The 26,138-nt window shown below is 46.1% G+C and overlaps 1 protein-coding gene across 4 annotated transcripts in view; it reads left to right on the forward strand.

Annotated features, from left to right (window-relative positions):
• Window positions 1-26,138, forward strand: part of OPCML (opioid binding protein/cell adhesion molecule like) — a 1,081,423-nt gene that overhangs the window by 852,467 nt on the left and 202,818 nt on the right. For all 4 annotated transcript variants that reach the window (XM_036861401.1, XM_036861400.1, XM_036861402.1 and 1 more), the window contains one exon: window positions 1,746-1,978. In XM_036861401.1, coding sequence (XP_036717296.1) covers window positions 1,746-1,978 — 233 coding nt within the window. The remainder of the gene's footprint in view (window positions 1-1,745; window positions 1,979-26,138) is intronic.

The following is a 26,138-nucleotide window of genomic DNA, read 5'->3' on the forward strand; positions in this document are numbered from 1 at the left end:
TATATGTCTGTGAGGAGTAAGGTGAGGGAGACATAACAGGCTGTCACTGAAATAGCGACATCCAGGCAGGGAGTTGGGTGGAGAGAAAGATTAGCTCGGCCTTTAGGCATCTTTGTATTGTATTCGTTTACATGTTTATACATGTTTATTTTACTTTTGTGGTTGTAAAAAATAACAAAGAACATGTAGAAGAGAAAAATCTCTTCCTTTCTCCACCTAATGATCACCCCACCCCTACCTTGAGGCTGCCTGCACCTGCTGAATGACAGGTGGACGTGTGCATAGCAGACCCCTCTGATTGGAAGCTCGTTTTATTTTTATTCCTCCTCTCCATCAGGGAGAGGGCCTCGCTAGACTGGGCGCTCACCCCTTTCAGTGGCAGCTGTCATTTCGGTGCTCCAGTATCCTTCTGTTCCCTAGACCATTCAGGCTATGTCAGGCTGTTCACTTTGCCAAGGGAAACACGTGTCTCCCCATGGCCAGTGTCCTTGGTGCTCCCACCTCCTGGGCCCTGGTCCAGGTCAAGATGGGATCAGCCTGGTGAGGTGTGGCCATGTTTATTCCCTGTCTCCTTACCTGAAGGTGCGGCTTCACGTTCCCGGTCCTTAGGAGGCACTGCTCATACCCTCTCTGGTGGGGCATCTAGGGGAAGCAGGTGTGATTTCACCTTTTCATTTGCCGAGGTACTGAAACTCAGGTTCTGACTAGAGTGCTGAGCAGTGGGTAGACACACCTGGGGCCCTTTAACCATGCCCTTCATTGAACAACTCCGATTTCTCAAGGGTTTCCTTTTCCCAGTTTTCCACCCACACATTCTAAGTTCCTGGGACACATTTGCAAATTTTCTTCCTGACCAGCAGGCACATTTGTTTGTGCATTAAACCTGATAACCTGTAGGTCATACACACCGACAAGCAAATTCCATTTGCTCGTAACCTCCATTCATAGCCTCTGACTGTTGGGAAGAGTAGGTTAGGGTATGTGGGGTAGTGGTCGGCTCCGTACCTTGGTGACAACCAGGTGACATCTACTACATTGTTCTCGGTGGGTGTGGGTAGGGAGGAGAGTGTGAGGTGGAGGAGCTCTGCTTGGCCACTGTCTCCTTCCCTCTTCCGAAATCTTAAGAGGTAGCCACGACTGCCTCAAAGACTGTTGGCATTGTACCATGACTTTCAAGACTCTGTGTTATAAATTGCAGTTGGAGGGCTTTGGGCAGCTTAGGGGTACAGGAGATGATGAACTCGAGGGAGGTCTGGAGGTAAATATGTCCAATTTTTGACTTAACAACAAGTTAAGCATTTGCTGTGTGGATTATCTGTGACCTACTTGAAATACTGATGCACTCTCTCTCCCCTCTGGCCCTCTCTCCCTTCTCCCACAAGGTGGTAACTGTGCTCGAGAAATATAAACTAATTTTCATAGAAGCCTAAGGGAAAAAATAAGATGGAAAGCAACTATACAGCAAAGATATTCACATAATATGTCCCTAAATCAAATAGGAATGATTTTGTAGCATCGGTTCTTCAGGAGGATTCAGGCCACTGTTGCCCTCTATTTAGGAAGTTTTATCAATAATTCATTCCCTTTAGCACTGGGCTATGTTATTTCATTTACCCCTTGAATGACAACAGCTGTGTTTATAACAGAATCTCTGAACACTTTCTCCCTCCTTCCCCTCCCCTCTTCCCACTCCTTCCCTCCCCCTCTCTTCCCCCTCCCCTCCCCTCCCCTCCCCTCACTCACAGGTGTACCATAGATGACCGGGTCACCCGGGTGGCCTGGCTGAACCGTAGCACCATCCTCTACGCCGGGAACGACAAGTGGTCCATAGACCCTCGTGTGATCATCCTGGTTAACACGCCAACCCAGTACAGCATCATGATCCAGAACGTGGACGTGTACGACGAGGGCCCGTACACCTGCTCCGTGCAGACGGACAACCACCCCAAGACCTCCCGAGTGCACCTCATCGTGCAAGGTAGGCGGCCTGGCCAGGGGGCTCGCGTTCCCCTCCGTGACGCGGGGGAAGCATGATCTCAGCTTGTCCTTCTACTCCTGTAGAAAGACACGAAAGGCCGTTTCCTCTGTAGAATCCAGAGACTGTCTGTCCTGGATTCCTTCCACCTGCTGGGGTCTTGACTAAGTGCTGAGTATCTCTACAGAGTTTCTCCATTTTATCTCTGGTCCTTCTGTTCTCATTAATAGGTTGTTTGGCATGTTTGAGCTGGTTGAGCTTTCTGGAGTTGGGAAAAGATATATTAGAAATATATATTATGTTATACTATATTATATTATGTTATATTATACTATGTTATATTATATATATATTAGTTACTTAGCACTCTGGAGTTGGGACAAGATATATTAGGAAATGGATACGGTATTACTCTCTGCGCCTTTTATTGTTCAGAGGCTTATTTCATGGTAAGAGGTTAATAATATTGATGTGAAATCATGTGACATATGACTGTTCTTGCATAGCTGGTGGTTGTGTGTGTACCAGAAGGGGTTCTGAGTGCTGTTTGGCATTGCTGCTGAGTCTGTGTACACCCTTTTAGCCCCACAATGGAGTTGAGGTCAAGAGGGATATTAGTCAAAATGTTATCTCCAGCTCTATGTTGGAAATAAATCTATGTAATTAAAAGGGGGGAATCCCTAACATTCTCTCCCATTCTCCCTTAAAAATCTGAATTAGTATAACCCAGGCATAGTAGTTAAGAGTTTTTCATTTGAATTTTACTTTGTAGGAGAAAAATGGGGTTGAAGAAATGTCAGAATCTCAGATATCAACTATTAAGTGTTAAGAATTAAAAACTCATGCAGAGAGCAGTCAAGAGAATCGGGGAACCGTCTAAAAGCAAGGCAGCTCTACAGATGACCTTAAGTCGAACTGCCCCCTACCGACGCCCCCATCACGACGTAAAGCAGCTTCTGTCAGGTGTCCACTCGTGGTAGCAATGAGGTGCTGAGCTGACTAGCTCCCACCCCCCTCTGACCTATCCTTCCTCCACCAAAGGAGAGGTTTGGGTGGACCTTTCTCAGTGTCCCCTGTGCTGATGTCTCGTGGCCATGCCTTGAGCTCAGAAAGAGCCCCTGCGTGTGACTTAGTGTCAGTAACTGCCTTTTATCAGATCCCATCTGCAGTTGATCCAATGGGTTTTATTTTTTTTCAGTTTCTGAAATGTGTATGGCATTCGTGCTTAGCTAATATGGATTCCCTCATCCCTGCCTTTCTAAAAAGTATAATTTTGCTCATTTCGGATGGTTTCCTGGGAAGTTTGAGTAGGGGTTAGAGTCTTTTCATGCTTTGGTCACGTGTGCAAATCAAGGTGGCCATTCTTTTCTTTTGTCTGGAACGGCTCTTTGCTAGCAGAGCATCTGGGGCTGGGGCTTTGGCTCTGCACACCGTGGTAATGGCCTGAGCTGGGCCAGAGGTCTGTCTGCTGCAGCCCCGGCTCCCGGCAGGCCCTGGTGCTACCATAGTGCTGAAGCATTGCCTCCGTTCAGCCTCTAAGCCCTTCTCTCACCCACACGCTCCCAGACTCCCACACCTGCCTGCTACACGAGGACACCCGTGCTCTGCTGTGTCCGATCTCCATCCGTGTCCCACTAGGGGTATGGCTTGGGGATGATCTGCTTGGGAGCTACAAGACGGCCTGCCGTCGGGAGATAAAGACAAGTGTCACGGCTGATGCTTCTCCTCAGAGGCTGGTGGAGGCCCTCGCTGAGATCGGTCGTCTGAGATGAGCGGGGATGTCTGCAGAAAACAAGGGAGCTCCGGCTCTCACCACCCGCCTGCCACCTGGGCTTGGCTCCAGAGGAGCAGAAATTCTCGGCATGGGAAGTGACGCCTCCGTGGCGCCTCCGTGGCCTTGACAACAACGTTATCTTCAAATACAGGAAATTCGTCACTGAAAGAAGAAAAGAACTGTCAGGCACTGTACAGAAACAGACTCAAGCAGAACAAGGCTATCACTTTTCAGGGAAGAAGACAGACTGTATACGCATGTCAGAGCCAACACAGGCCATAAAGGGCTTGTGGCACAGAGCTTCAGGGATAATGTTCTTTGTAAGAAGCTTGGAGTAATTCCTGGGGCTGAATGTGAAAGCCAGTGGGGTCTCAGAGCTTTGGGTCAGAAAGACTCTGGGAAGAGGCAAGAAGCAGGGCAGTGGAGTCCTTCATTCCAGAGGTGACGTCCTCAAGTCTCCACGCTTTAGGCCAAGCAACTTCTGTAGCTCCAGGCAATCCAATGCAAAGATCAGGAGGGCAGAGGAGGAAGGGGAGCACCTCCTCTTGGAAATCTTAGCAGACTGGGCTTTACTTTTTTTTTTTTTTTTTTTAATAATGAAGCTGCTTTTCTTTCTTTTTTTTTTTTTAATTTAGGGAAGGCTCTTTTATTTATTTATTTATTTTTATATTTATTTTTGGCTGTGTTGGGTCTTCGTTTCTGTGCGAGGGCTTTCTCTAGTTGTGGCAAGCGGGGGCCACTCTTCATCGTGGTGCGTGGGCCTCTCACTATCGCGGCCTCTCTTGTTGCGGAACACAGGCTCCAGACGTGCAGGCTCAGTAGTTGTGGCTCATGGGCCTAGTTGCTCCGCGGCATGTGGGATCTTCCCAGACCAGGGCTCGAACCCGTGTCCCCTGCATTAGCAGGCAGATTCTCAACCACTGCGCCACCAGGGAAGCCCTGGGCTTTACATTTACTGAGAGGCTAAAAGAAGGAGCTCAGGGAGCTGTTCTTCCTTTGGGAATCAGTTGAGTTTCCAGTGGGTGGAAGCCGAGACCCCGCGGCTCAATTAGAAAAAAGCCCAGAAGTCTCCTCTTTCCCAGCAGCTATCGGCTTTTGTCCATTCTATAGATTAATTTTTCAGGCTTAGTGTTAGTTCAGGTTAAAGATAATGAAAGTTTCCTAATCCTCTTAAAGAAGATTTATCTGACCGAGTAGAAAGCTTTTGGAATACAATAAGGCATATATAAAACTGAGGTCTAATCTTGCCTTTAATTTCAAACTGCTGATGGGTATTGATTTTGCAATGAGAAAAACTGAAAAATTTCCAAGCTGCAACTTGTCTATCTGCATATGTGTGTGTGTGTCTATATATATATATATATATATATGGTATTTATTTATCTTCTGTCCATTTGAGAATGTTACAATCTCATCACCTCTGCCAGACAAGTGTCATTAGCAGAAGGGCAATCCCACGGGGTCTAGGCTTCGTTGCTCCCTCCTCCTGCAAAGTGAGTAACTGAGAGCTGCTCTAACGCTACCTCACAGCCTGTCCTTTCCTGGTTTATAAGGTGGCCTTTCCACGCATCTGATGGGATTAGTATCCTAGTCCTTCTCTTTAAGGGAAGAAGCTGCTTTCGTTAAAATAGCATCACTTGTCCCCAAGGTACATCTTGGCCACTGAAGGGATAACTTTAAGGTGCCACGTGATGGTGAGGCTGTGACTTTGTCCCTGGTGCGTGACGGCGAGGCTGTGACTTTGTCCCGGGTGCGTGACGGTGAGGCTGTGACTTTGTCCCTGGTGTGTGACCATGAGGCTGTGACTGTGTCCTGAGGTGTTAAGGAAATCCAGAACAAGGGGCTCAGATTAGTCAGGGCAGGAAAACCAATCTGGCAGCCCTGTGTGGGAGGGGGTGCCATAAAGGAGCTGGAGGCATGGGATGGGCAAGAGGTCATGCCCATCACTCAGAAGGTGTGAGGACAGCAGAATGTGAGTCTCCCTGTAGGAATGGAGAAGCTTCCTTCAAGAGGTATCATCCAAGGAAAATTGAGAGGATTCATCCCAATATCTTGAAATAGGAAGAATTAAAGGATATCACCTCCCTTTTTGAATTTGGGGAAATGTTAGATGTTCCCACCAGTGACTGCAGAGTTAGGGTCCTGAGCCGCTGGGAGAGGAAAGTGTTAGGCTTGTGAGCTTTAGGGATAAAGAACACACAGACATTACACAGGTGTTATAGAACTAAGAAACAGGTGTAACTCAAGACAAGAAGGGGTTTGTTTGAGATTTATCATGAATTTACTAGCATGAGAAGAGGTAAGTTTTGTGAGATTAACTCTTCCTACTCGAGAGCAACAGGAGCCCCGGCAGACAGCACACTGTCTGAGGGGTCCTAGGCATTCAGCAAATGTTTGTAAAATGAACACAGGACAGATGGATACAGCAAATGAAATGGCATAAGAAGGCAGTGATCGTGAAGTCCCTTCAGGCAGATAGCGGCAGGGAATTTGTCAGGCTGTCCAGATGGCTTGGAGTGGCCAGTAATGGGGAGAAGGTCCTTAGAGGGGTGAGGTCTTCCACGCGACAAGCCAAGAGGTACGTTCTAACAGCGATCGCATGACTTCCGTGTGTTTATTTAGTACTTTACAGCACTGGTCACAGTCTTTGGCTCATGTGACCCTCACAACAAGCCCTGGGAGGCTTCGGGGCAGTGACTGTTATCTCCATTTTGCATGAGATCACTGCAGCTCACAGAGGTTAAGAGACTGGCCAGGGTGCCCTGTGAGTCAGCAGCTGTGCTGGGTCTGTACCCCAGCCATGCGACCCCACGCTCAGCGTGCCTCCAGCACAGGCCACCCCCCCCGCTGCCAACCACGTCCAAGGTGATTCCTCTAATCTAGATCCCTGGGAATTTGCCAGTTATCCTTTCTTTTTTCCCTCTTTTTCCTGCTACTGGTGTTTCATTGTCCTAGCAGAAATTGTGGACAAAACTCAAGAAAGAAAATGAGCAGTGGGGGAGCAGGAGTGGGATGCCAGAGCCCCAAAAGATGATGTGGAGAGGCTGAGGGAGAGGCAAAGAAGAAGATAATTGACTTACCAGTAGCTCACCCCTCCAGGGATACGCATTCTAAATGTTACCTCTTTCCCCTATGTAAGTACTGAAACTGCTGGCCCCTTTGAGAATCCAGAATCTAATCATCACTCTGATTGTCATGAACTCTTCAGCATTCTGGAATGTGTGGATATCGCCGTGTCACAGTCGTTGTCACTGTCAGGGAGCGATAGACAGGAAGATCTGGCATCCTTTCTCCTTGGCTGTTGGTATCTCTATCTGCTCTCTTGGTTAGTCCAAAAATCTGTTTACTGCCAGACACTTCCTTTCATGGAGCAAACTACTCTTGCTAAGCCCAATTTTAGGCAAAGGGCTAGAAAGGATGAATGATGTGAACAAGCCTACGCAATTTCTATGTCTTCAAAGACTTTGGGGCTTTGAGCCTGGAGTCAGTTCAGGTGAGACTACTTGGTACCCAGGGTTTAGTTTAGCAGGTGGAGAAGTCTGAGTCTCTACCCAGTCCAGCCCTAGGTTTCGCTGAGTGTCAGCCAACCTCTACACTGGCCACATTGAGTGTAAACTGATCTCAGTTGATCCTCACAACATCCCTGAAAGGTTTACGCCATAGTCACATCTTACAAATAAGAAAACTGAAGCTCAGAAAGAGTAAAAACTTGCCCAAAGATGATAGAGCCACTAAAAGCTTTAAATTCCCTTCACTAGGCTTGTTTCTAGGTAAGAGCTATCAAAACACACAACAGTTAAAGCCCTCTGCATTCATGATCTCTTCTGATTATTCTTCATTGAAGCGCTGGGAGACAGAACAGAAAATCACCACATTCCAAGAAAAGAACCTGAGATTCAGAGAGCTGACATGATTTGTCCAAGTTTTACACTGGCTAGCAAGTGGTGAAGCACCCCTTAACACCAGGAGTTTTATTTTTACTTGAATAGTTGATTTACAATGTTGTGTTAGCTTCAGGTGTATAGCTAAGTGATTCAGTTATACATATATATTTTTTCCCTTACAGGTTATTACAAAATATTGAGTTCCCTGTGCTATACAATAGGTCCTTATTGGTTATCTGTTTTATAGATAGTGGTGTGCATATGTCAATCCCAAACCCCTAATTTATTCCCCCCTTTCCTCTTTGGCAACCATAAGTTTGTTTTCTGTGTCTGTGAGTCTATTTTTGTTTGTTTATAAGTTCATTTGTATCATTCTTTTAAGATTCCACATATAAATGATACCATATGATATTTGTCTTTCTCTGTGTCTGGGTTACTTCATTTAGTATGATAATCTCTAGGTCCATCCATGTTGCTGCAAATGGCATTATTTCATTCTTTTTTATGGCTAATATTCCATTGTATGTATGTACCGCATCTTCTTTAACCATTCATCTGTTGATAGACATTTAGGTTGCTTCCATGTCTTGGCGATTGTCAGTAGTGCTGCAATGAAGGGGTTTTAATTCTAGACCCAGCGTTGGGTTCACAGGCCAGATTGCTAACTCATAGCTAAGTAAAAGGGCAGGTGGATGTTACTATTTGTGAAAAAAATATAGAAGTTCTGAGGTGCTACTGAGAAGGGTGGTTCCTGAGAAGATCGTTGCGGAGTAGAGGGGGCCTGGCTAAGTCTGGTTGGGGTGGATGGGGGCCGGGCACCTGGTGGAGCTTCCCAGCACGTAAGGGAGGCACACCTGCCCACGGGTCACACTTTTGCAAGGACCTACCTATTTCTTTTTAATAAATTTATTTATTTTATTTACTTGTTTTTGGCTGCGTTGGGTCTTCGTTGCTGTGTGCAGGCTTTCTCTAGTTGCGGCGAGCGAGGGCTACTCTTCATTGCAGTGCGCGGGCTTCTCATTGCGGTGGCTTCTCTTGTTGTGGAGCACGGGCTCTAGGCACGTGGGCTTCAGTAATTGCGGCACGTGGGCTCAGTAGTTGTGGCTCGCGGGCTCTAGAGCGCAGGCTCAGTAGTTGTGGCGCACGGACTTAGTTGCTCCGCGGCATGTGGGATCTTTCCGGACCAGGGTCGAACCCGTGTCCCCTGCATTGGCAGGCGGATTCCCAACCACTGCGCCACCAGGGAAGCCCCGGACCTACCTATTTCTAACCCTTCCTTTGTTACTCACCTCTTTTTCTCTGCTATTTTCCCCTCTTTTCCCAAATATTCTTTAAATAATTATTTAAATTAACATGCGTAATTGTGGGCCTAAAGAAAAGCAGGCAGTCAACCTGAAATAAATTTAATTTATTCGGCCTCTATTTTAAATTATAGTCACACTTGCTCTTTACAGAGGCAGGGTGGGAATGTGGAAAAGAACAAGACTGGGAATCAAAAAGCTCCCTCCCCAGCCTGAGCTCTGCTCCTCACATCCAGACCTGTGTCTCTGGGATGTTCCCTTCCGGGCTTCTTATTCTGGGGTGAAGAATACAATTGAATGTAGTTGATTTCCTTCAGGTACACACATGCACACCTTAATCTTAATCCTGTGTGTGTGTGTATGTGTGTTTATTAACAGATATATATGAAAGACATCCCTTCCTGCTTCATGTAATATTTGTAAACTCCACAACCCACATCCGATGGTGTATATATAATACTAAGATTCCTAATTTCAGGGTTGGGTAAACTAAGAAAGCAGTTACAACTTAGAAGGAATCAGGATTGAAGTCGGTGCCCTCAGAATGCCCTCTGTACCCAGCCGGGGAAGGCACTTCACGAGTCGTCCTTCACAAGAAGGGTGTCCCCCTGCAGGCCCCCTCTAGCCCGGCCTCGGGGTTGGAATGAGACCCACACTCATCTTCACACTCTCCGTGCAGCTGTCCTGTCCCTTCCCTCAGATTGTGTTACTCAGACATTGTCTGAATTTGACATGTCCCGTAGCTGAAATCGCATTAGTATTCACCTCTCCCCAATCCCCTAGGTTATCATGTCTTTCATGGCACCATGTGTAGTTAGTTGCTGACAACACCGTACGAAACACATTTTGTAGAAAGACTATTTCTCCTTTGATCAAGCCTCTACTCCCATTCTTGTGAGGAGAGACATGGGGCTTTGTTCTGCTCTGCTTAGAAACTAAAGTTATAACATCACACAGACACACACACACAGCTTTTGCAGTTTTCCTAACTACTTCTTTTGTGGCCCCTGGAATTCCATCCTCCTCTCCATTAAATATGCAGGTCCATCCTCCCTCTAGTAAGGGGCTGGAGGATATCTGCTCAATTCCTCCTTTAAGACTTATAAACTTTTAGTTATAGGAACAGGAAGAGTTACGGTGTTCCAAGCTGAATGAGACCAAAGCAAAATCTGATGGACTCATAGTCAGAGCTGGAGATGGTTCGACCCTGTCTGCCAAGAGGGCAACAGTACCGTGTGAGATTGCTGGCTTTGAGTGGGTGCATCAAGGTGCATGAACCTGCTGGGAGGCCACAGCAGAGGCTCTTGGCATGACCCAAGATGGTGCTGCCACTCCTGGCACCTGGTTTGGGATACATACAGGAGCCAGAAAGAGAAGCGGTGGGGTCTGGAGCTGTCATTTGCCTTATTTGCAATAGAACTAAATAAACAGAACAGTCATGAAGTCTGTTCTCAAAACCATCACTGATGTGGAGATGCAGGAGGAAATGAAATGCCTGTTATGTTCCAGTCAGTTTGTGTGGTGATCTCAGCTTGTGTCCTAAGAGCCTCATCTGTCAGCAGCACAAGTAAACACAAAGAGAGCTTTCCCAGTGCTGTCAGCAGGGGAAGCGGTCACGCTTTCGAGGAAGGGTAAGTTAGTAAATGTTCATAAGTTCCCCCAATAGTTTAAAGTTCCTCATGACCCCCATGTAGTCAGAATCCCACCTAAGATTTCAAACTTCACCACCCACAGGTTTAGTTACAGTCATGGCTTAGCGTCAGAGTCATCTGTGAATTCAGAGTGGTGATATTTTCCTACATGCAGCATGTAGACACATATCTGAAGAGTCTGACTTGCATTCCAAAGCCAGGTTGTGAGCCCCTCGTTAGCAAGTTTTACCTGAAACACAGTGTCTTAGCACCAGTACCTATCATTTGTACTTATTCCTATTTTGGCTTCTCATCAAGGTATCAAAAAGCCTTTGACTGTTCTCTTCACTAATCATTCTCTTCACTAATCATTCTCCTCTATAGCTTCAGAAATTGAAGAGCATTAGAAGTGTAGTAAAATAATCACAAGGAAAGCAGTCAAAGATGCGTCTTAGAATAATTATAAACCGTGGTTGTCATGCCTGAGTACCAAGCATAGCAGTCACTTCACAGACATGATCTAATTCTATTTCCCAATTAACCCAAGAGGGTGGGATGCATTTTACTAATTTTTTGAATGAGGAAACTGAGGCTCAGAGAGGCTGAGGAACTTGCCCTAGGGCAAAAGCTGAGAGGTACAGAGCCCTGATTCGAGCTCTGCTTAGTCTATAGGGAAAGCCAGCACTTAACCTCTAAGTGGAATGTCCTCTTCATTCCCTCCCTTTTAAATAAGTCTCAGGCCAGACTGACACACCCGTTCATTTACAAGGCGCAGGCTTGCCTCGTCAGGTTATCTCTGTTTAAAGGATTTCAGTCTAATATCTCTGCAGTCAGGATCTGGCCTCCTTAAACCTTTTCCTCTCCTCCTACTTTATGTATCTTTGTGATTATGACTTCCTCCTTGGAGTTAATATCAAGTCTGTATCGGTGACTCTGAAATCTACATTTCTACTTCTTAATTGCTTCTCTAATTCTAGTCTCTCCTTTCCGATTCTTTCCTGAACTCTTCAAGGTGGGTGTCGCATACGTATTTCACGTGTCCCACGTTGGACTTTTCTTCGCTCCAAAACCCGTTCCTCCTCTTTTAATTCACATTTATATTCATGGACACACCAGCCTTGTATAAAACGTTGGCTTAAGCGTTGACTTTCTTTCTCTCCTGCTTCTCTATCAAAGCAGATGTCATGTCCAATAAAGTCATTCTCTTTCTGTTCCCACAACCACAACCATAAAAGTGCGGCATCTTACACTCTGGTGACTTTTCACTGCCACGTCCTAATTGCTAACCCGTCCTCAGTCTCTGGCTCCTTATAATTCATTTTAACACTGTTGTCTAAATATTCCTGATGCACGCACCAGATCATGTCACTTTCCCCTGCTTGTAATTTTAATGACTCCCTTTTGACAATACAGTAAAGTCAAAACCTCTTAGATCGCTTTTCCAAGTGCTCAACAATTCAAGGTCAGACCTCCTTTTTCACTCTTACTTTCTATTCTTCCATTTTTATATCCTACACAGAACTTAGCCAAACTTGTCCTTGTAACACCCCCGCCCCCAGTGCCCTGCATTCTTTTCCATTTCTCAAACAATCTATCTGTCTTGAATGTTCTTTTCTCTGGATATCCAAGTTCTACGGACCCTTTAGAGCAGGACTGTCCCATGGACCTTTCTGTGATTATGGAAATGTCCTGTATCTGCATTGTCCGACATGGTAGCCATTAGCCATAAGGGGCTATTAAGAACTAGAGATGTGGCTAGTGAATTGTCAGTATTATTTCATTTTAATTAATTTAATTAAAAATAGCCACACATGCTGGTGGCTATCATATTGAACAGTACAGTTTTAGAGTGGCTAAATCCCCAAAGCCAAAGGCTTTCTTTGGAATTCCAAACCTTTACCTGCACTTCCTTATGCTACCTGTAACTTCTCATTTCATATTTCAGCTATTGGTGGATCTAACTTTTCCCCACACCTAGATTTTTCCTTGAAAGCAAGAGCCAGAGCTGGCTCTATCATTTTTAATATGGTCACAGTTTAGGGATTGCAATCTGAATTGGCAAGACCATATAGATAGCTCTTTAACAAATTTATATTAAGTGTTACTAATCCATGAAAATAATGGCAAATGTCCTAATTTGGAGGTTATTGGAGACCATACCACAAAGCGTGTCATCCACCTTGGATTTATTACCTTCTCCCCATGCTTAGGACAGATCACCGTATAGGCAGGCACCAAAAGCATTTATTTCTACTGAATAGAGAAGTCCTTAGTGAAACCTTTTTTAAATTTCCGTAATTTAGAGCTTCAGGGGAAAGAGCCGACACAGCCACGTTTTTTAGTGACATTGGAAATCACCCCAAACAGGATGGCCCAGAGGGCAGCCTTGGCAGGCAGCTAAAAGGGCACCCCCCGCCCCAGCCTGCTGCAATCAACATGATGGCATCAGTGACACACCCTGATTGGCCAGCAAGCACACATTAATGACCAGCTAGCAACTGTGTTCAGGTCAATTAATTTATATTTGTATTTTGCAAACGAAAAGTTGCCCTGTTAGATTATTGATCCTTTGTCCCTGTATTCAATTTGTTTTTAATTGCACCGTTGCTGGGCCAGGCCCTCCCTCCTGGCACGCTGGCAATAAATCTGCCACCATCTCAACAATCAACAATAAATGTGTCTCTTCATGTCATTATTAATATGCCTCTTGGACTGGTTCATTACCAGGGCTAACAGTTTATAAGAGCGGGCTGGAACGCTGCCAGGAAGATTCCTTTTCCCGAGGGCTATTTTGTCATGATAGGACTGATGTTCTCAGGCCTGTGTGTGTCTGAGGAAAGGGGCCTGGGATTTAATTTAATATAGCTGGAATGTGAGCTGCCTAATCCTCTCCTAATCATAAACAGCTTTAGAAGAAGATTCTGTTGGAATAGAGATTTTTCCCCTCTCTTCCAATTCTTCCTCTTTCTTCTCACTTTTTTCTTTATTATCTTCTTAATTCCTTCTTAGTTTCTGTTCAGATAGGTTTTTTTCCCCTCTCAAAAACAACGTAACAGCTACCTGGGTGATGTAAAATCCCTAGGTAAGGGAGCCATGTGCCCCCAGGAGCTGGAGTTTTATTATTGGTTTATTGGTAGCTGAAAGCAGAGGGGAGTGCCCTGTGCTTGATGTGTGAATGGTGATTAACAGAGCTGCAGAAAGGCTGCCCTCATAATGTCACCTTAATTGAGGTCAGTACTGAAAAAGAATAAGCCCTATCTTATAGTAGAGATAATCGGGAATTACAGTATGGTTATCGGCTCTTTCAGTTATTAGAATTTTTCAAGGAGAAGCACAGATTTTAGATGAATTTATAGGTTGGCAGAAGAGACCCTGTGTGTCTCAGATATGCCAAAGGGGACATCTAAATGGGACGGAGTGTTTACAAGGGTCCTGCTGTGGCCTGAGATCTAATAATAGTCCAGATGTTGGCCATTTTCAAGGCGCAGGTTGCTCCAGGACAAGAAATTTGGCGTCCCTCCCTCAGATACAGAGTGAACAGTCAATTTTTGGTTCAAGGTAGAGATTTTTATACTTAATTTACTATGAACAGTGCCCATTGCACTTCTTGGTACAGAGCTCTCCAAAGCAGGTCACACTGGGCTTATTGAAAGAGAGGGGCATGGGGGTGGTGTGACACCTGCTCTTTCTCTTGATAGGAGTCTAAGTGGCCCAGGGAAGTGGAGGGAAGGAGCCTGGGACTTGGGCCAGGACGATTTAGAAGAAAAGGTGGCAAGGGAAAGCTGGCAGGAGACTGAAGATGCCTGCAGAAGGCCAGAGCTACAGATGGAGGATGTGATGGGAGGCAAGGGAGCAGAGGAGGTGGGGAGGGGTTGAGAGAAAGGGGAAGAAGAGACAGGGAAGCCCAGCCCAGGGCTCAGCGCATGGAGAACGCCTCCCCTCAGGGACGTGGGGCACCATGGCCAGGCTGCTCCAGTGCAAGCACCTCTGTGCCCATGACACCCTGGGGTTCTGTCCACTGCTCCCCTGCTGCTTTGCTGCATCTCGCTCAGCCTGGCCTCCACGCGAGGCAGGAAGAGACTGATGCAGTCACTGGTGTGGAACTCAGGCTCAGGAAGGCTCCTGATCCCCACCCTCTCCCGCCTCCCACTTCCCCCCATACCAGTGAGAACTGATCCCGTCTCTGCAGACTCATGGCTGGGCTTGTGTTTTCCAAGTGCTGTCATATCCAGGCTAATCCAACAGAAAAGGCAGTGTTATTGATAAGCAAAGCCTTAATTCAAACACGTACAGAACGAAATGCATTTACCAGGCTGCCTCTAGGTAAGAGGCATGAAAAATTCAACTCCTGGTTTGGCTACTTGCTGTATGATCTTAAATGAGTTACTTAGTTTCAAAGTCTTCATCTGTAAATTTTGGGAAATAAAGGCTGTCCTACCTCCTTCTTACGGTTGTTCTACATTAAGTGGACAGCACTCTATACTAGGTCCTGTACAATGGAAAATAACTAAAATCGTTTGTTGTTTTAAGCTGCTAGGTTAACTTTAGAAATTAACCGACCCTCTGAGTTTGCATGACAGGCGTTATGCTGGGGTGATTCATTCATACTTAGAACTCTGAACCCTCTACTCATCCTAATACAGTTTTCACATTAAAATATAGCCACTGGCCCCTTATATTTTAATAAATTTTATTGGATTTTATGGGTAATAATGGAAGAACCGTGGCATCTTCTGAGCGTATCTGAATGTGTGTGATATCCCCATCCTTGAAGTTTTATGTCACTCTTATTATTTTTAAATATTCTTCTCTTAACTATTTTTATATTGTCATCATAATTTTATAGTCTCATGTCCGAAAGGTACTTCTGAAAAATATCTATAGTTATGCTTATTGATAGAGAATTGAGGTTAAGCAGACAACTTTGAGTCAAAAGGGAAATAGCACTAAATCATCATCTAAGGTTTGTTTTCTTTAAGAACCTTACATCCTCACATAAATACGCAAATCTTAGAGACGTTTCTAAAACCATATCTTTAAGGGGCCGCTACTGTATACTGAAAGGCATAGCTTCATTTCTAATGAATCCCCCTTATTGCAGTCACATCCAAAATAAAATAAGAAAAGCCTACGCTCCAGTTTCAAAAGGGGGGGAAAAAAAAAAAGTCAGGCTGCAGCGCACAGATCCCCAAGTGCCCACTTTAAATGCCCCACTGATGGGAGTGCGAAATGAAGGGCCCTGAGCCCTGGCCGTGGTTAATCCAAAGCACCAACAACGCATAACAGAATCAGAGAATGCAAAATAGCTACTTGAGGAATAAAGCTTCCCAGCCCTTGGTTCAGCAGCAGCAGGGTGGAAAGTGAGGGGACAGGAAAATCAAAGTCCCTTTAAAAAAAGTGATCACACATCGAGACAAAATGTCCCCACAGCAGGAAAGAAAGTGGAAAACACACCAAATCAATCACCTTAAAAATAAGGCTTAAGATCTTCTACTACATAAGATGTAGGTGGGGAGGGAAGAGTGGATCCGGCAGCTTGAAAGTCTTTTATTAAACTGCACACTGACTGCCATGGCACATACAAGAGAATGCAATTAAGGTCAGGCCATTAAAAAGGTGCCCAAGTACAGCTGTGAAAGACCAGGGGGCAGTCTGCAGGAGCTCAGGATACTCACTTTGAAAAAGCGCCAGGCGGGGCGAAGGGCCTCTGATGGGACAGCCCTGAAGTGAGGTCCCGATAGAGGCAGGAGGAAAGCGGAGGTGGGAATTCTTGCGTCGCCTCCCAGTGCCCACTGGAGTGGCCCCAGCCCGGTTCTCACCAGTCCTGTCTTCCTTCAACCACAGTGCCCTCAGCACCATTTAGGATAATGTGTCTCCAAGCGACATTCATGGTCAGCAGGGGATGACACCGCAGGTACACCATCACGTGGGCATCACTCTGGCCCGCGGTCGCCCTTCCTCTCCTTAGACAGGTCCAGGTCCACATCTACCGGCTGACTGAGAAGGGCAGGTGTGGAGCCCGGATGGGGCGCACGCCCCCGCCTCCCCTTGGTCGGAGGGACCAGGCTGGGCTGAACTGATCCGCGAATGAAGAGCTTGGCCTCCCATTGGAAGCTCCGGAGACACCGTGTCCTTCAGAGCTGTCTCTGGGTTCGGGCTTTGCTGGGCGTGCAGTGTGGCCGGCCGCTCACGGCACAGAGTGATGGTGCCTGGTCCTGCTCCCTCCGTCTCAGAGCACCCCCAGTGCCCCACCCATGCCTGCCCTGTTCGGGGGGGCCTCCCCTCCAAAGACCTGGAGGTGTTACAGGAGCTCGGACCTTCCAAGGGTCACACCGCCTGGGTATAGCTCTGTGACACTGTGCTGTCTTCACTGGTCACACATCTGATTTCCCCACCAAAATATAAGCACCGTGAAGTCAGGGACAAAGTTTTCACCTCCCTGCGGACACAAACGTTTACCTCTCATGTAAGCAGGGCCTCACATAGATTAGAGGCTAAAAATATTTATTAAATGCGTCTGGCATGTAATGAGCAATCAAGTAAGTATCAGACGACAAGATGGATGGAAATATTCAGTGGAGGGGAGCAAATCGGTGTTGGCATGTGTGTGCGCAAATCGACTCCAGCCTCATACGGGACAGGTATAGCTCCCCTGGGAGTCTGGCGCTTACCAGCAGCTCTTCCTTCCTCGATAGCCCGGAAGTGAATTCCTGAGTCGAGAGTGGGTGAGACAGTGCTTATCTCCTGTGCAGCCTGGCCCGTCTCTCTTCTTGTGCGGGGGGCGCACACCACCGTCCCACACGGCGTTCTCGTTGCCTTTCGCTGGAGGCGGTCTGCTAATTGCCGAAGGTTTCCAGGGCGCTCGCGGCGCTCAGGCTCCAGGCCTTTCTCTTTCCCGTCTGCTGGAGTCCGGGAAGCCGTGACCCGGCCACCTGAGCAGGTTCCTGGAAGCTTTCTAGCAGAAGCACCAGCTACAAAGTGCCCATTATGGCTGCAGCAAGAGGGGTTTACAGACTTCTCCGACGTTAGGAAGGGGAAAATCATTTCTGGGTATAATACAGTTTGGAACATGCTCCCATTTGCTTCAGAAACTATTGCCCTGCAGTGATTTTCTGTCTCTGGCAGTGAATGTTCCCTGGGCTGCAGCTACCGTGAATCAAAGCCGCTCCGGTGCTGGCTGAGCAGGGTTTGTTGCTGGGTCATTTCTCCCCTCCTTCCATGCTTACATCTCCTTTCCCCACTTTACTGCTTTCTGAAGTTGTCCCTTGTTCCCCCTCCTCTCTTCTGCTTCTTTTGTCCTACCCCTCCAGGCAGGGCTGTTCACCTGCTTCCAGCGGCAGGGAGGGCCTGAGGACCAGCCAGCGTTGCCAGTACATCTACATACATTTACATCTCGTTGGCCTGCAAACATGATGATTGTGCAGAGTTCTCCTCTGAGCGGTGGAAGGATTCTGTTTGGATTCAGGAACTTTGGGTTGCACAGGACACAGCTAGGAAAGAAAGGGTGCAGCCCCTGCGCTTGCACAGAGGAGGGTGTGGATGTAATGTATGGGCGTGACTGAGGGACCAGGTGTCAATGGCACAGCTCCAAGGACAGTGGTCATCCAGCCGGGCCCCTGCCTTGACTTGTCCACGTCTCCCGGAGTGCCACCTTGCCCCCAGTCAGGGGACGAGGTAGAGAGCGTGCCCTCTGGCCAGCTGCCTGAGCAGTCTCCCACTCAGCCCACTTTCCTGTCCGCAGCTTCTCTCTTTTGGTAAATTCAGCACACCTCTGTGCTGAAATAAGTTTTCAGGCCAGCCTGTTCTTTCATCACGTGTTGAAAGCTGTACTGGGGCCCTGATCTATCCTGTTTCTTCTGAGCCAGGTAGGACCTTTAGGTAGGGCCACGTTGCCAGCATCCATTCGTAGAAAATAATCCTGTGATTATAAGAACACCATGTGGTGAGTCGAAAGATCTAGAAAACAACTTCAGTATCCCTGACTTATGCTCTGAGGCACATGGATTAACCTCCCTGGATCTGTTTCGCGCTCTGTAAAGTAAGGGAGCAGAAGTAAATGGTCTCTGAAGTTCATTCCCACTCTAAAATTCTGGATTTTTATTTCTGGGATGATGTATTTTGTATATATATTTTTTCATTCTTCCACAGATGGTTTTGTATTGTAGTCTATCCACTGTTTCACTTGTTCACACACTGAATATTTAACACCTGCCATGTGAAACCGTATTCAGTGATGTCTCGAGGATCATACCTGTATTAGGCACTTTGCTTCAGATGGAGGGTAACGTAAGTCTGCCTTTGGTAGGGTTATGTTTACACTTCCTCCCACTATATTCTAAGTCCTTGGGGGTAGACATTGCTTGTGCCAACCTGAACACCTAAAATGTGCGATGGGGTTGCTAGCACTCAACAATGTTTGCTGAACAGAATTAAAGCGAATCCCTCTTTCATTCTGAAGTTTTCCCTACTTTTATATTTTTTTAGTGGAGAAAGAAGACACTGACAACTAAGAATAGTCACCATTAAATTACGGAGTTTTCTTTTTTATTAATTAAAAGAATCTTCTGGAGAACGTTGAGGCAGGTGAATGACTAAACCACTCTTCCCGTCTTACCCTAAGCATTCTAAGATGATCTGGGTGGGTCTACATCCCCTGGAAACCAACAATCACTCCTTAAAAAAAAAAATCAGTAAACCTACCTAATTATTTATTGAATGTCAGTTATATTCATGGTACATTAGGAACTATTCAGAGGAGAAGAAAACTCCAAGGAAGGTTTCATTCTTGAGGGGAGACAATGTACACCTTTAAAACAATTAGAGACAACTATTTAAATGGAGCACCAGGGAAAGCGAATTTCAGTTTGGCTGGTCAGTGTTTCATCACTTTGCCGGTAGACTGACCTGATGTTTTCTCTAGCATGTCACAGGGGCACCTCAGAGTCAACCATGTCCAGAATTGAACTCACATCGTCCTACACCAGTGTCCCCTCTCTTGGGGTTTGGCACTACCGTGATCTAGTTCCATGGACCAGAAACATGACCGTCCTTCTAGAGACCTCGCTTCTCAGTTGCTTTAGACAACAGTGCTGCCTTAGTCTCCTCAAGCTGCCTCACGAAATACCGCAGGCTGGGAGGGTTAAACGGCAGACATTCATTTTCACACAGTTCTGGAGGCTGGAAGTCTGAGATCAAGGTGCCAGCAGGGTTGGTTTTGGCAAGAGCTCCCCTCCTGGCCTGTAGGAAAATGGCCTTCCAGCTGTGTCCTCACATGGCCCTTTGTGTGTGTGTGTGTGTGTGTGTGTGTGTGTGTGTGTGTGTAGAGAGTGATCTCTGGTGTCCCCTCCTCTTCCTATAAGGGTACCAGTCCTATCAGATCAGGGCCCTACACAATGACCTCATTTAACCTTAACTACCTCCTTAAAGGCCCCACTTCCAAACAGTCACATGGGGGCGGTAGGGCTTCAACACATGAATTGGGGGGACATAATTAATTCCATTACAGATACCAACTAAGGTAATCCCAGCTTCTCAGACCTCAATATCTTAGTGGCTTAACACAATAAAATGGTACTGCTTGTTCAGAAATTCCAATTACCTGGGAGGTAGGGGCGGGCAAGTGCCAGGTTCCATGCCATCGTTCAGGAATACAAGTTGACTGAGGCTCTGCCCCCTTCAGAACATGGTGACAGTGTCAACTCTGGCCGTAGACATCCAGCCAGCTGCCTGGAGGAGAGGGTAAAGATGGGCGTAAAAAGATGAGGGTTTTTGCGGGGGAAGGGCTTGTACTTATTTGCTTGCTTGTTTGTTGTATGGGCCAGGCTTCGTGGAAGTGTGCGCAGTACTAACACTCACTTCTACTCCTTTGGCTGGAAATACAGTCCAGCTGTGTGTCCAGGAAGAGAAGACTAGATCTGGTGAATAGCTAGCCCATCTCTGAGGTACCAAATCCCATTCACCAGTCACCAAAGGTACGTCTTAGGTCTGTCCACCTCCTTTTACCTCCACAATCCAACAGTCTAAGACGAGATACCATTGTCACTCACTTGAATCACTACAAAGTCCTATTCGGTTTTTATCCACATGGTCTCTTTAACTTTTTTAGAGTAATAAAATACATGTAAGGTAAAATTGACTATTTTAACCATTTTAAAGGGTATAATTCAGAGGCATTAAATACATTGACAGTGTTGTGCACCTATCACCACTGTCAACCTCTAGAACATTTTTATCATCCCAAACTCTGTACCCATTAAACAATAACTCCCCATCCCTTCCTCCCCGCCAGCCTCTGTCACCCCCTCCACTTCTACTCTGCATCATGCTCAGTTGCCCCTGCAGCCAGAATGATCTCCTAAAAGAGTCTAATCATCACACACACACACTGTTTAGACGCTTACATGACTTTCCACTATTTCCAGCAAGATTACAAACGTCCCTACGGTGGTCCACATACCCTGGGAGCTCGTGTCCGTAGCTGCCTCCCTAGCTGGTGGGAGAACGCACCCCCCTCAGATTCTGTTCTCCAGGCACCCACAGTGCTCTTCATTCAGCCCACGTGTTTCCCACGTTCCCTCCTTCCTCGGGATCTCTGCATGGGCTGTTCTCTCTCGGTGTTCTCCCCTCCCCATTCCTCCATCATCCATCAGATTTCCTCTCATCCGTCACTCCCTCTGTCTTCTCTCACCCTCCCGACCATGCCATGCCTGCCCCTTCCAGAACACTTCTTGCATTGTTACACATATTTTTCTTTTAATTTTATAATAAATATATATCTTCCCACTGGGCCTTAAATTCCATAAGGGTGGAGACTGTACTGTTTATGTTCACTGTTTCATTCCTGGTACCAAATGCGGTGCCTAGCATGTAATAGTCACTTGATGACTAAATGATGAATGAACAGATGAATGCTATCGGCACCAGGAAGGGTTGAAACCAGAGTTATACAGAAGGTGGCTTGGCAGAAAGGAGCATGAAAACATTGGCAAAATCAGCCTAAGACAAAGAGGAAGACATTCCCCACTGAATGAAACAGCCTAATTAGTTTACTATTTTATTACTTATACATTTCCCATGAAATCTCTTTTAGGATGTCACTTCTTTCTAACTGGTAGTGATGATGGTATGATGATCAGGATAATGAAAAAGAAGAATATTTCTTAATTCTAGAGTATGTCCCTCTTTGCAGGAAATGGGAAGAAAAAACAATATTGTTGAGTAATAAGTACTGGGCAAACGATTTCACATGATACTATATTTGATATTAAAGTTCCCTAAATAGAGTATCTTTGACATCTATACTACATCCTTGGGAGCTTGAGAAGAAAGGAAACTGTGCCTCAGAGCCAGGGAGTAAATGCACCGAAATCGCAGCTAGGAAAGCCAAGGCTGGGGCTTAGTCATCCAGACTCTCAGCTAAGTGTCGTTTGCTTGTTTTTTGCTTTGTTTTGTTTCTTGTTTCACTCTTGGTCCTGGTTTCCCGGCTAATACCCTCATACTTCAGTGCTCTAGAAATTGGATGGATTGAGAATATCAACCAAACCCATTTAAAGTCTTTGGAAATGTTTTAACCAAGCTACCTTAGTTCTGGGCTCCTAGGGAACAGATCCTGGGGCAGAGACTGAACACTGACGTTTTATTTTGTGGCGAAATCCCAGGGCAGAGAGAATGAAGGCAAAGGGAGCGCGGAAGAAAAGGATGGGAAGCAGTACCAGGTGGTGCCTGATCAGGGTCGGGTACAGATCGACGATGAACAGTTCAGAGGCAGAGCTGGAGACGTGGCAGGTGCTTCCGCTCAGCGGCGCAGGAAGTCTACAGACCAGCTCCAGAACGAGCCTGTGCCTTGAAACTATCCATCGTCAGGAAGGACGGAGAGGGATTGCCTGACCTGACTCCCTCCCCGTCTCAGTCACTGCCGTCCTTTGGTGCAAGTTTACTCTGCAGGGAGTGAGCTCCCCGGACTTCAGGACTGCATTGCATGTCCCCTGCAGCCACCACCAGGGAAGCAGACCCCGTGCCCTGAAGGCCGGCATTTCTTCTGAGGTTGGAAGTGGCGGAGGATCCAGACACCGCGAGGGCTCAGCTGGTCAGCTGCGGGTGGTAGATATGCGAGGGTACACGTGCTGGTCAGCCAGGGCAGCAGGGGAGGTGAGGCAACCAGCTGAAGGTGTAGGAGTTAAGGAGGCCACGAGAATTGGAGGGGCAGTGGAAGGCGCCTAATGGGCACAGCTTTTGAAAGATTGGAGTGTCTGTTATGGTTACCTTTTCAATTCTAACCTCCTCTCAGCCTGGCCAGAAGGCAACAGTTGAAGAAGACTGAGGACACTGGGTGGGTATCAGCTGAAACAATCACTGTGGCTGGGAGTTGGCTCAACTATGTTGGAAAATTGCTTAAGATGATTTCTCTTAAATCTAAACGTGCATCTATTGGGACTTCCCTGGTGGCGCAGTGGTTAAGACTCCGTGCTGCAAATGCACGGGGCCCAGGTTCGATCCCTGGTCAGGTAACTAGGTCCCACATGCATGCCGCAACTAAGAGTTCACATGCCACAACTAGAGAGCCCGTGAGCCGCAACTAGAGAGCCCGTGAGCCGCAACTAAGGGCCTGCCTGCCACAACTAAGACCAGGCACAACCAAATAAATAAATTAATTAATTAATTAAATATTTAAAAAATAAACATGCATCTATTGTATGGCCCCCAAAATAAACATCTGGGTATTTTCCCAGTGGAGATTTGTATATGTGTACATTAAAAGACATGAATAAGAGTGTTCACAGTAGCTTTCTTCAGAATACCCCCAAAACTGGAAACCACTCAGTGTTGACCAAGAGAATGGATAAACAGATTATGGAACAAATATAATGAAAAGCTGCACAGCAATAAAGAAAGAACAAACTCCTAAGACCTCCCAAAACATGGAGGAATCTCAAAGGTACTGTGTTAAATGAAGGGAGCCATGCACAAAACAGTACCTATTATAGAATTCCATTTATGTGGAATTCAAGAGTCATAATAGTGGCAATCTTTGGAGAGGTATTGAATAGGAAAGGGCAAGATGGAAGCTTCTGGAATGAGGCCATGTCTTATGTCTTGTTCTGTATGGTGACTACATGGTTGAATACACATGTACAGGTTCACCTACCTGTGCATTTCAAATCTCTCTTCTCTGTTTTATCTAAGTTATACCTTAATTACGCACACGCCAAACCTCTCCCTTCCTGAGATTTTTATGAAGCAAATCTTGACTGCTCTGAAAACATATGGATCTAGAGCATTAAAACCCAGAGCTGTGGGATTTGTCCGATAAAACCTTTTGTTTAGGAAACCTGGAATAAGTTTGTCCTCCATGGAATTTGTAGACACTACAAGAAAGCATTTTCAGTTACTGGAAAAGGGACAACCCATTGTCTCCTCCTAGCCCTAGAGCCCTAACAGCTACAATTAAAATAATGAATTATCAAAGGGAGAGCAAACATTTAGGTCAAAACACAAGCGACTGAATGGATCAGATAGACGGCTAAGAGAGATTTTATTTTTGCACCAAGAAAAATGATGAGGGAAAAATACTGACTCACAAAGAAAACACAAAGAAGGATGACAAAGCTTTAGTCCAGCAGAAAAGATCAAAATTCGCGTCCCTGGAGTGACAAGAGAAGGATCTAGGGGAGACTAGCAATGAATAGAGGGAAAGGCAGCCTAGAAAGAGGAGCCAGACAAACAAAGATGAGGAAGAAAGAGGGCCTCTTACAAAAGGGCCAAACGTGAAAAGAGGAGAGAGAAGCACGTAACCTATAACAAGCCACTGAGGGAGGGAAAGCACGAGAAGGGAAGGACTTGAGATGGAAAATAAAAATGAAGAAGATGAAAAGGAAGGGGTGAAATAGAAGGAAATGGACTAACCCGTTGCTCTGAAGAGAGACGAGGCTGCGCTGGGAAATGGATGTTTCCGCGGGCAGAGGGTCGGTGGGCTGGGGCAGCCCCTGCTCAGCTGCGGCCGGGACGGCTCTGCCAGGTCCAGCCCAGGACGTCCACAGAGGTGACCAAAGTGCTTCTCAGATTCTGGGGCCCTGGGATGAGCCCTCTCTCTCTCTCCAAGGTACCGTGTTTTGGTTTGGGGTCTGCAATGCCCTGTCTGCTGTCGATCAAGGTTGAAAGAGTGAATCTGATTGAATTGGCGTTGGGAGGGTCTCTTCATACCATGGAGCGAGGAGCAGAGTCAAAAACCCGGGCGTGATGTCTCGTCCTGCGGAGGCTCAGGCAACCCATTGTCTCTCTTTGAGCCTCGACTTCCTCGGCTGTAAATTGGAGATAATGCTCACTCTGGCAATCCTTTGAATGGACTAATCTAGAAGAAAGACTTTTCATCCAACACAAAGCACTATAGACATTTCAGGTGTTATTATGACCAGGTTTGTTACTGGAGGACATGGGATGGAGACCTCAGGTCACTTGTGAATAAAGTCAAAGGGGAAAAGCACATGCATTGTGTAGGGATGTCTTGGGCTTAATGTTTGGTCCACAGGGAAGACGCTGGCATCTGTGTCTGAGTGGTAAAACCCCGGAGACAGCGGACATAAACCCTGGTTTATTGAGAGGCGTGGCTGCCTGTGGAATGTGAAAGAGCTGGCTCCAAGCTTCCCATCATCATCTGGAGATGCTAAATGGCTCCTTCGTCCCCTGCAGTTGTGCCTTCCTGGTGCATTCTGAAGAACAGAAACATTAAAAACAACAACAAAACAGAACTGATTAATTACTGCAAAAGCTGTTTTTCGTGGGGGGAAGGGAAAAGTTGTTGTTCTATTATATTTCTGAAAAGTGAGCATTTTATTGTTTCTACAAATTGCTCCCTGGAAAGTACTTTCATTTTCTAATTGTTCATAAATTTACTGACAGGTGGTTACACAGGTGTAACATCATTATTTCATTTTATTGTGTACATTGTTTTAACGAGAAAATCTGGAAGGGCTGGGTACCATGTATCACTCGATGTACCTGCAAGTGTGTGGGTGGCTAGGCATAACCCAAGGCTGCCGCTTCCTCGCACACGCCTGGGTCTGGTTTCCCTCACTCGGGGTCAGTCTGGACGGCTGTGACTGGTTAGAATACATAAAGACGTGACAGCAAAAACAAGTCGCTTTTTTATAGTTATTCTTTTGCTTAAAAAAAAAAAGAAGATTTAAGATTTCTTTTCACTTTCACTGAATCATCTGTCCCAGTGTTCCTCGCCAAGGACAAAACAAATTTCAGAGTTTAGGTAAAAAGTTGATATTTGATGAACATTAGTTGTGCTGGACAGATTGCTCTTTTCAATTTAACATATATTAGTACTTGCACTATAATAGATCCCTAACTCTGTAAAGCTAGGAATTATTTCAGCACTGTTTAGCATAATTGTAACACTTAGCATTTTGGCTAGATTATAGCAGGCGCTCAATAAATATTTGCAACTTACCATTCCAACTGTTATTCATAATTTATGTGCAAGGCTGAGCATATCAATTAAGAAAACTACCCTCTCATGGAAATAATAACCTTATGATTTACATAAAGGCAACTACAGGCAATTGAGTT

The sequence above is a fragment of the Balaenoptera musculus genome, chromosome 8 (assembly GCF_009873245.2).
Source record: "Balaenoptera musculus isolate JJ_BM4_2016_0621 chromosome 8, mBalMus1.pri.v3, whole genome shotgun sequence".
Taxonomy (NCBI): Eukaryota; Metazoa; Chordata; class Mammalia; order Artiodactyla; family Balaenopteridae; genus Balaenoptera; species Balaenoptera musculus.